Source organism: Neltuma alba, unplaced genomic scaffold (genome assembly GCF_004799145.2).
Source record: "Neltuma alba isolate B1F8T4 unplaced genomic scaffold, ASM479914v2 tig00010511_pilon, whole genome shotgun sequence".
NCBI classification, from domain to species: domain Eukaryota; kingdom Viridiplantae; phylum Streptophyta; class Magnoliopsida; order Fabales; family Fabaceae; genus Neltuma; species Neltuma alba.
Window position 1 is genome coordinate 971478 of NW_021635387.1, and position 10082 is coordinate 981559.

Here is a 10082-nt window from a genome sequence, read left to right on the forward strand (position 1 = left end):
TTTTTTTTAAAAAAAATCTAATACGCTTCTTGCTAAGCTGTCCATTCCCAGCAGCACTTCAATGCAACCCATTCAAATTTCAAAAACCCAACCTTCGTATATAATGCTCACATAATATCAATCGGAGAATCCCAACAAGACTCTTTATTCCCCCTTTTTCCTCCTTAAGGTCGTTTTCACATTGTCTATGACAAAATGGGACAATGCCAAAATCACTCAAGGCAGAATCATCTTCGCAAAGTCAGTTCTAGCTGCTATCCCGACTACATGTTATGTGTTTTGGAGATTGGAGATATCTAGACTGCTAATACACTTGTTAGCTTGGACTAAATAAAAGTGGGAAGAATTCCAAAATTTGCTTGCAAGTGTGAAACCGCTAGAAGATAGTGGCAAAGCACAATAAAGCTGGAATTTTTGCTCTGATGGGGCATTCACTGTCTCAAGTCATCCTATGGAATGAAATGGCAAAAGCGTGAAGAATGGGGAGATGAAGAAGAAATAGATGGCAAGGAAACCACAAGTGTTGCAGTTTTTCTACGGCTGGTAGTTGAAGAGAAACTTCCAACAGTGTTTGTATCTCAACTTATAATGGGCTGTACTAGTTTATCAGTGATATTTACTTAGTTCTGGAACTTCTAATATTTAGTCATGGGAATCAAGATATAGACTATCGTATCAAGAGAATACCCATGGAAGAAAGGGATCTGGAGGAAGAATAGAAAATTTCTTTCGAACCATGGGATTAATGGTTTATCAGTAGTTTAAAGACGAAGCATGCTAATAGAAATCAGGGTGAAGCTTGCGAGGTCTGAAATAGCATGGTGAATTCTGAAATAGAGGCATCTCTGGAAGCAATAAAAAGAGTTTTGAAGGCCCCTACCATGAGATTGTAAATGCGTTTTTCCCAGAGGACAGACAGTATTGTATCCTAAATGCAAAACTATGCACTGATTTAGTACAAAATGAGAACGGGAATAAAATAACACTTATTCATAAATACATGATTAACTCCCACTTCAATAAAACCAAATATCATAATGAAACCTATTCTTACATTTTCCCTTTTCTTGAATCCCTTTTTCATGAAACAAGCGCAGGCCATGTGAAATCTTACCCGAATTGGAATTGGCATGGGTATGTTGGCTAAAGACAAGTTCAATTGGAAGTGGAAGTAACTCGTCTTCTTGGGGAGAGGTAAATTCAGTTAGAAGTATCATAGCTGTCCAACTAATAACATAATAACCCGAATGAAGTAGACAATGTGTGGCTATCAAAGTATTAGAAACCAAATCGATCAAACTGGTTAAGACATTTATTCAAGTATTAATGGTCTAACTGTGGTCAAGCTGTTTAAATATAACCAATATATTAAGAACTATCTTCAAGAAATGGGTAATCAGTGTAACCAATAACTGGATCAGAAGTGTAAAACGTCTCTTTGTGATACTTATTGAGAGGAGCGTCAATCTCAAATCTCTTTGGCAAATCTGGATTTGCCAAAAACCATCGGCCATATGCCACAAGATCTGCTCTGTTCTCGGCAATTGCCCTGTTGCCATCTTCACGTTTATATCCTCCAGCAGTAATGGAAGTGCCATTAAAGGCCTTTCTTATGCGCACAAGACCATCAGGGCATTCAGCTTTTTCTTTATCCGTCTTCCGTTTTGGGTCTACGATGTACAAGTATAGAATGCCATATTTGTTTAGTGAAGTTGCCATATATAAGGCAAGTTCTTTCGGATTGGAGTCCACACATTCCTCAGAATCTGTAAAAGGTGACAGTCTAATTCCCACTCGCTCTGGTCCTATCTCATCAGCAACTGCTTTAACAACTTCTAAAGGAACCCGGCAACGGTTCTCTAGTGACCCACCATATTCATCTGTTCGGTCATTGACTTGATCTTTCATAAATTGGTCAAGAAGGTAACCATAGGCACCATGGATCTCAACACCATCAAATCCTACAATTAAACATCTATGATCATATTAAACTTCCATCAAGTTATATTGTCAAGCAACATTCATGTTGCATTTTAAAGTGAAATTGGTTCTTAGTTTGAAAGCAGCAAGGCTGCCCTATTTTAAAGTGGGAAAAAAAAACAAGTATCCTTTTGTTACATTGTTACCAGAAAATAGATGTCAAACTCAGCATTGTGCTGATTTAGATGTTACTTATTTATCATATGACATTAAAATTACACTCAATTTTTGTGCCTAAGATAGCAAAGTAAATTTGAAGTTAAATCTTGGATAAAGATGTGACAAAGTGGCAACATGTGATCATTTCACAAAATAGGAGCAACGTAGCTAGTTTGCAATTAGAAGGACTAAATTGAACCTTCAGTCAAACGGGAAGAACCAAAATTGTATTAAGCTTGTTGTTCATAACTACAATCAATGTATTAAAACAAGAAATAATATAGTTTGTAAAAATCAGATTGTGAAAAATCCTCAAATAGCCAGCTGATTTGTGAAGTACCCCGCCTTGTAGGCATCATTTATATGTTATCCTAAGGTGGTCACAAATAATCTTGTATCCAAATAGTACTATTGACTTATCCAAATTTAAGTTAGGTTGGACCTCATACTGGAGAAAGCTCTCCCAACGTGTCATTTTTTATCCACAAAACTCCCAATACCTTGCTTAAAGAGTGTTTGATATTTTCTGACTTAACCCAACTCTTATTAGTAACACATTACTTATATCAATTACGGTGGAAATAATCTGACTTCTCAAAACATTTTATGGTTGGTATTTTTTTCCCAGAAATTTTATAGTCAGTAGAATTACCAGCTTCCATAGCATTTCTGGCTGCTACCCGGAAATCATTGACAATTTGAGGAATTTCATCTGTTCTCAACCTTCTGGTTGGCGTAAATCGTGCATGGTCAGTCATTCGCTTGTCTGTACTAGATATTGGGGCCTGTCCATTTGGCTGGTAACCTTTTAACATAACAATGTACGTAAGATGAGGATACATTCAACATGTACATAAAACTTAAGTATTTTCCTTCCATATAATGCAGAAGATAAAACAATGGCTAAAAGTTCTTGGAAGAATATGCCTTTTTTAATAGCGGAAGTAATTAATACAAGGTGGTGAATAAGTTGTTTCAAAATGATAAGAATTTTACCACCATGTTGTAAGTTACAACCAAACTATATTAAAAACGTTATCATCAGGTTTAAGAAAATTGTTACACAGTTATATATGAAACTTACCGCCACAATTTAGGTAATTACCTACCATGTTTTCAATGTAATTGCTTAAATCCTAGCATTCTTACATCTAGGACCAAAGGAAGCAGCCCATTATATCATACAGGTAACATGGTATGATGGGCGAATAACTCAAAAAACTTTGTCGTTAATTTCCTAAGCCCAGATGCTAACATTCCTATAACTTTGTAGTGATTTAAAAAACATGCCAGAAATGTTTGCATAACCTGGTATTAACTAAGGGTATTTCGTCCTATGTCCAATTTGATCCTTTGGTTTTCACAAATAATATTAATCATTGAGAGATTTCTTAATAAAAATTCTAAGATTTAGATCCATTATTATAGTTCATAAAATTTAGCTAGAGAATACCTGTATTTGAAACCCTTCCAACGTGCCAAATCTGACAAAAGAATATACCACCTTTGGAATGAACAGCATGCACAATGGGTTTCCATGCTTCCACCTGCTCTCTTGTCCATATGCCTGGTGTATGCTCATACCTTTACATTAAAAACAAAACACCAAAAAAGAAACACGTTTTGTAAAACATCCTGGCAAAAAATATATAGATATATAAAACCTATAATGTACTGATACTTTAGAAAAATAGGCATATTTACGTCAGATACATGATACACAATATGTGTATTATACTTGCAGATACACACACCGGCTGTGTTGTTATGCATTAATCCATATTGCCTCAAATCTTCACAGTAAAATAGAACCTTTCTTGTACTTCCATGGTGGGATAGTGATAGAGACCAAGATAAAACAGTAGGCAAGTAATGCTGAAACTGATATTAATCACAAAAAAGGCTGGGTTCAATACAATATATAACTGGCACAGCTCACACAGGAAACAACAAAGGTCACTCAACTCACTAGCACACTAAAATATACACTGAAATACAAAGAAAATGATGAAGAAAGACTCTCTTCCTCCACCCCTCACCTGGCATTCGAGAGGCCAGCACTCTCCTCACCAAACTCAGTCCAAAAAACAAGTCCCCCTTCCCCTGAGAACCCAACGAATATTAATAGTCCAAAAAGTGATCCTCACAACCCCCAATACAACAGTTTCCTAGGTCAGGCCTATAGCCACTCTAGAGTAACTAATATGCTCAATAACTTTCTCTAAAAGACAATAAAGCTTGAGGCCAACGTCCAGGGTAGCAGAAAGTGATTTTACTCTTTCATGTATCTTGCTAATTTTACTTTTATAGGTCTGGTAAATAAAGCCGATTCTATCATTACCCTCCCCTAAAAGCTGCACCTTGTCCTCAAGGTGATAGGTGGCGGAACCATGAATTACATGTTCATCTGTTTCCATAATCATGCCATTCTTCGTCAATCCTTGGGCGATATCTTCAACTTCTATGCCTGAAAATGCACTTCTATTTTCTTCATTGGCTCTTGAGAAAATTTGTAGCTGAATATCTGTTCTTTTGCTGACAAAACCACAAATTCTAGTTAGCCCCTCAATTTTGTCAGCATATTCCACCTGTCGGAAGCAATGGGCCATAAATAAAATTGCTATATTCTGATAGATGGCCCTAAATGCGTCTAATTCATCACTAGCTTCAATTAGGAGCTTAAAAACAGCAGAGATATCTGAAGCATTATGCAGAACAGATGCAGACCTATCACCTCCAGCCACTTGAGCATTGAAAGTGATTATTAACTCCCCTTGACCAGAAATTATGACAGCCCACACAATAATCTCCAGCACAAAAGACCTTTTACCCATTAACCAGAATCGAAGTCGAAGATGTATGGTCATTCTCCCTTGGTTCGGCCATAACTCCCCAAAAAGACCTTTAACCCTGACCCACGTGTTACTGTCTTCAGCACATAGTCCTTGCTCAGAGAAGCAAGTCAGAGGCAATATAAACTGATGGGAGACGTTGGGTGTACTGAATTCCTCATTAAAGCCATAGAATAGTTCGAAATCAGGGAGAGGTACAACTGAGATATTATGTAATAAAAATAGGCATCCATCTTCCTCTTCCCAAGTTTTCACTAACACAAACTGAATTTTCTGGTTAAACCAGAATATAACTTCTACCAGAACAAAACGCACCTGGACCCTCTTTAGTGTTTTGAAGTTCTCGAATGCGAAGGCCCAATAATCTGTCTCTTCAGAAGTCTCAATAACCCAGAAAACTTCTCTACGTAAACCCAAAGTCTCCAAATCATGAGCCTCTGATTTGTTTCCTATAGGGCCAGTCAACCCGTTAATCCCAGAACATGCAGCACGGGAATAAGCAAGTGGGGTGGAGTGAATTTTTTGTTTCCCAAGCTTCCAGTATGTATCGTCGGTATTTGCACAGAAGAGACATTGCTGTACATCGCTAAAACCTCCGAAACTAGAACATACGAATTTGCAGAATTTCTTGTAGGCACCAAGGGTTGTTTTAGTAGGAAAGAAAGTCGCCTCTGTTTCGACGCCTTCCACCCCTGTATTCAGACTACCCTTGGCTGGTTCCCAAAAGCGCAATGGAAATGTTCCCGTCAATATATTTGAAGATGAATTGGATTGCCGCGTTATGGATTGAAGGCTTTGGGCTACTTTAAAGCCCAAGCCCATCTTCCTCTTAATAACTCTGAAATCAGTTGGTGTATGCGACTGGGTCATTCCCCTCTCATAATGTAAGAAGATATTGAGCCCAATTTTACCTATTTTTAGGCTTCCACTACAAGCAATTAGCTTAACCCGATCCAGTCTCCATTTGCTTCTTACCCTACCTTTGCCGTTTCCTCTCCCTCCTGTGTTTAACGACCAGTTTTGGGGCCGTTGGTTTCTGCGGTCTTGACTGAATTCGGATGACGACTCCCCTTGTGCTTGCTCATGCGTTGAGATGAAATGCCATATGGTCCCGAAACGTTCGAACGCATCATTGTTTGCATGCCCTACTACTGCTACCTTCTCCTTCGTCTCCCGCATCTTACTTTTGCCCAAAGAAATTGGTATCTTAATTTGTTTTCCAGCCGCTGCAAGTTTTTCTCCCTCTTGCTCATCATCATTTTGCTTCTCATCTTCCTTCTCAACATCTTCTTGCATTTTTCCTTCTAACTGAAAATCTTCAACAACGTCTCGCAAGGTCTTAAGAGTCAACGGTTTCAACTCTGCCTTTAGCTTCTTTCTTCGTCGCTTATCATATTTCCAATATTTTTTCCTCTTCTCAAGATTACAGTTTTGTGTCTCCTTCTTGGTCGCTTTTGCTGCAGCTGCACCCATTTGTTGAGTTTCGATGGAACTGCTTATCATTATTTTGGTAGCTTGTGAGACTTGACAACCTTCGTGTATCAGTCTTTCTTTTGGATGGTTGCTGAAAACTTCTTCAAGCTCCTCTCTTCCAGAAAAAGGTTGAAACTTTATTAGTTGTTCAGCCTTCAGTTCTTTCCCTACTTCATTCTCGGTTGTGGCTTCCTCTGGGCTTATGAAATCACTTCTTTTAACATCAAAGGACTTTGGTGCCGTTACAAGCTGCAGCTCAGGTTGATCTTTTTCAATCTTCTCTTCAAGTGAAAAAGGCGCCAACTTAAATTGTTGCTGAACAGTAGGCTCTTCCTTTCCCTCTTCTTGCTCATCTGATTTCTTCTTGTCTTCTTTCTCTTCTATTACCCCATCTTCAACTTCCATTTTTGTCTCTGAGTTTTCCTCTGCTTCCACAAACTTATTCCCTTCATTTCCTTTTCGCAGCTCTTGTTTAGTAGAGAACCTTTTTATTATCTCTCTTTTGAGCTCACTCCAGCTTTGTATGGTTGCTTGGGTGTCAAACCAAATAAGCCAGTCCATAGCTTTTCCCCAAAGACATGCCACAGCAACCTCCAACTTTTCATCCTCTGCGATGAAGCTGTTTAGGAAATTTTTCCACCTGACAGACCCATTCAAAGGGATCCTCTCCGTAGAAAAAAGGTAGTGTTTTGTACCATCTTCCATCCTTCACCATTCTTCCTACCTACAGCCCTAAGATCTCACTGCTCTGATACCAAAATTATAGAGACCAAGATAAAACAGTAGGCAAGTAATGCTGAAACTGATATTAATCACACAAAAGGCTGGGTTCAATACAATATATAACTGGCACAGCTCACACAGGAAACAACAAAGGTCACTCAACTCACTAGCACACTAAAATATACACTGAAATGCAAAGAAAATGATGAAGAAAGACTCTCTTCCTCCACCCCTCACCTGGCATTCGAGAGGCCAGCACTCTCCTCACCAAACTCAGTCCAAAAAACAAGTCCCCCTTCCCCTGAGAACCCAACGAATATTAATAGTCCAAAAAGTGATCCTCACAACCCCCAATACAACAGTTTCCTAGGTCAGGCCTATAGCCACTCTAGAGTAACTAATATGCTCATAACTTTCTCTAAAAGACAATAAAGCTTGAGGCCAACGTCCAGGGTAGCAGAAAGTGATTTTACTCTTTCATGTATCTTGCTAATTTTACTTTTATAGGTCTGGTAAATAAAGCCGATTCTATCAGATAGCAAAAGGATCTCATGAGCGTTAATGGAAATGTGACACTTCTGCATTTTTTTAATCAACTGATGTTTTGCATTTAAAAATAAACAACAAATAGTAGTATCTTCTTTTTGTGATAAACAATAAATATTTTATCTGCAAATTGTTATGGACATTTATTCATGCATGTAGTTTGTTCTAACATTTATCCTATAGTTTTTAGAACATTCAATACAAATCTTTACCTTTTTTATCAGTAGAGATATGTTGATTATATATATAAATAATTATACAAATGCGTATACATCCCTCTACTCATATTCTAAAATTTCAAATTCTGTCATATCTTATATATCATATTATATCATGTCTAGTACGCAAATGTGTTGATGCAACATTCGATAAGATTAACATGAAAATAATGAAAATGTGCAAATTACCCTTGAGCAGTGTCGGAAACACCAGTAGCTTCAGCAATCAGAAGACCCCCCTTAGTAGTTCGTTGAGAGTAAAATAAGATAACATGAGGCTGAGGAACATAGTTGTAGCATCTCTGTCTAGTCAGTGGTGCCAAACAACTCTGTATGTAGTTGATGCATGTGATTTTCATAGCACACAAGTAAAGAAGATGTATGCACAAACAAATTAAAATTATCAACACCTTGCTATCCTATTTCTTGAATTCAGATTTCCTAACCTTTTTTCAAGAATAATTTATTTTGGGCAAATTCCTGTCGACTATTCCTTGATTGCTTAAATGTCTTCTTTTATTAAAATGAAAAATGACTCCCAACAGATGTTGACCTTTCAGATTAACTGATTGATAAGAAATGGTATTGTTGATTTTCCCACCAAATCATCATCATCCCAACAGTAGGTATTTCTCACGGTATATTTCCACGAATAATTTGTTTTCCTTCAGCAATTGTTATGTTGAGCTCAATTCTATGAGGAAAACCGTGAAAATTTGTTTTGGTATAGCGAATGGCCTTTATCACACTAAAAATGAAGCAATCCATACATGGGAAAATGATAGTCATTTTAATTGCACACTGATCATTCAGTTAATAATTTGGATAGTCCACATTTACTCAACAGTTTCTATCTTTAAGAAAAGAAATCATTCAAATCAATTAAACAAAAAAGATTTACTCAAAATAAGTTACTTCTCACCTCAAAAAGAAAATTCACTCAACTTTGCAAAAAACAGGTGTAAAACTGTAAATCCTCAAGAAAATAAAATAAAAAATAAAAAAATAAAGCAACAGGGCTAAAATAAACTTTTATTTTGAATTAGAAAACTATAAGCCACTCATACTTTTCGAAAAGAATAATTTTTCCTATCTGAAGATACCAAATTTCAAAATTTGTGATTATCAAGAATTATAGACATCACGATCCATATCAATTCTCAGCTGGGAGTTTTCACAAACACCTTATCGGCGTGAACTTTAAAGCAGAGAAATAGAAGAAATTGATGAGGAGTCTGAGTACCTATGGGATAGATTGAAATTGCCCATCTTGTAAGGTGTAAGCAGAGGAATAAAGGGAGCTTTACCAGCCATTTCTGCACGACACTACAAGTATAGTTCGTATCCAACTGCTCCTCTGACCAGATGAAAGAGAATCAACGCAAGATTTCAGAAAATCAACGCAAGATTTCAGTGGGTTTAAGTAAAACTGAGATTTTCATATTAAATCTGAATACACGGCGCGTACGGATTCAGTGCGTGGAGGAAGTCCCCGCGCGTCTCCCATTACGACGTTGTTTTCTCAGAACTATTGATGAAACCATTTTCTTCATAGTTTGATCATAACATTAACCGCAAGAGATCGCGATTAGAAATTATAAGCAGATTTTATGATAACTTCATAAACGAGCTCGATGCATGAAGAACGTGGAGAGCCGGAAGAAAATGTTGAATCCAGCAGGCTTGCCGTAAACCTCGAATACGACACCGTTGTCTTCTCCACGCATGCTATACGGGGAGTGGCGCCACACTGGATCAAGACTAGAGCTGTAATACGGGCCAACCCGTGATAGGCCTGATAGGTCTTTTTAGGACCGACTTCCAGAGGGTTGAAATTTTTCCAACTCAATCCACCAATTTTTGTAAACTTATTTTTTACTTTTATTTTCTTTTAATAAAATCAACTCAAATTCCTAAATACCTAAAATGAAACATGTAAATAAAAATTATCATAAATAAAACATGGAATTCAAAGTTTCAAATGTCTCAAAATATCAAACATACATGATACATCCTAAATAATTTAACAAACATCATAGATTAAAATATAAATCCAAATCAACAATAACACAAAGTCACAAACATAATCTATCACTATATAAATCACTATCAAATACTAAATCATGAGTCA

General features: G+C 37.1%; 1 protein-coding gene across 1 annotated transcript; it reads right to left on the reverse strand.

The window, feature by feature from the left end:
- Positions 1 to 1276: 1276 nt before the first annotated feature.
- LOC114756842 (12-oxophytodienoate reductase 1-like) lies at positions 1277 to 9505 on the reverse strand. The gene is made up of 6 exons (XM_028945783.1): positions 9420 to 9505; positions 9195 to 9308; positions 8141 to 8257; positions 3593 to 3723; positions 2792 to 2944; positions 1277 to 1961 (listed from the first exon to the last, which is right to left on the reverse strand). Exons 2-6 carry the CDS (start codon positions 9263 to 9265, stop codon positions 1369 to 1371), a joined length of 1065 nt encoding a protein of 354 aa, XP_028801616.1. The 5' UTR covers positions 9266 to 9308; positions 9420 to 9505; the 3' UTR covers positions 1277 to 1368.
- Positions 9506 to 10082: the final 577 nt, after the last annotated feature.

What these genes read in the sequence shown, in the direction of transcription:
- LOC114756842 (XM_028945783.1), bottom strand. Translation starts at nt 9,265, where the DNA reads ATGGCTGGTAAAGCTCCCTTTATTCCTCTGCTTACACCTTACAAGATG. An exon ending in GTTTCCGACACTGCTCAAGG is followed by an intron (nt 3,724 to 8,140) that starts GTAATTTGCACA and finishes TTTAATGTAAAG; the next exon opens with GTATGAGCATACACCAGGCA. An exon ending in TGGAAGGGTTTCAAATACAG is followed by an intron (nt 2,945 to 3,592) that starts GTATTCTCTAGC and finishes TTATGTTAAAAG; the next exon opens with GTTACCAGCCAAATGGACAG.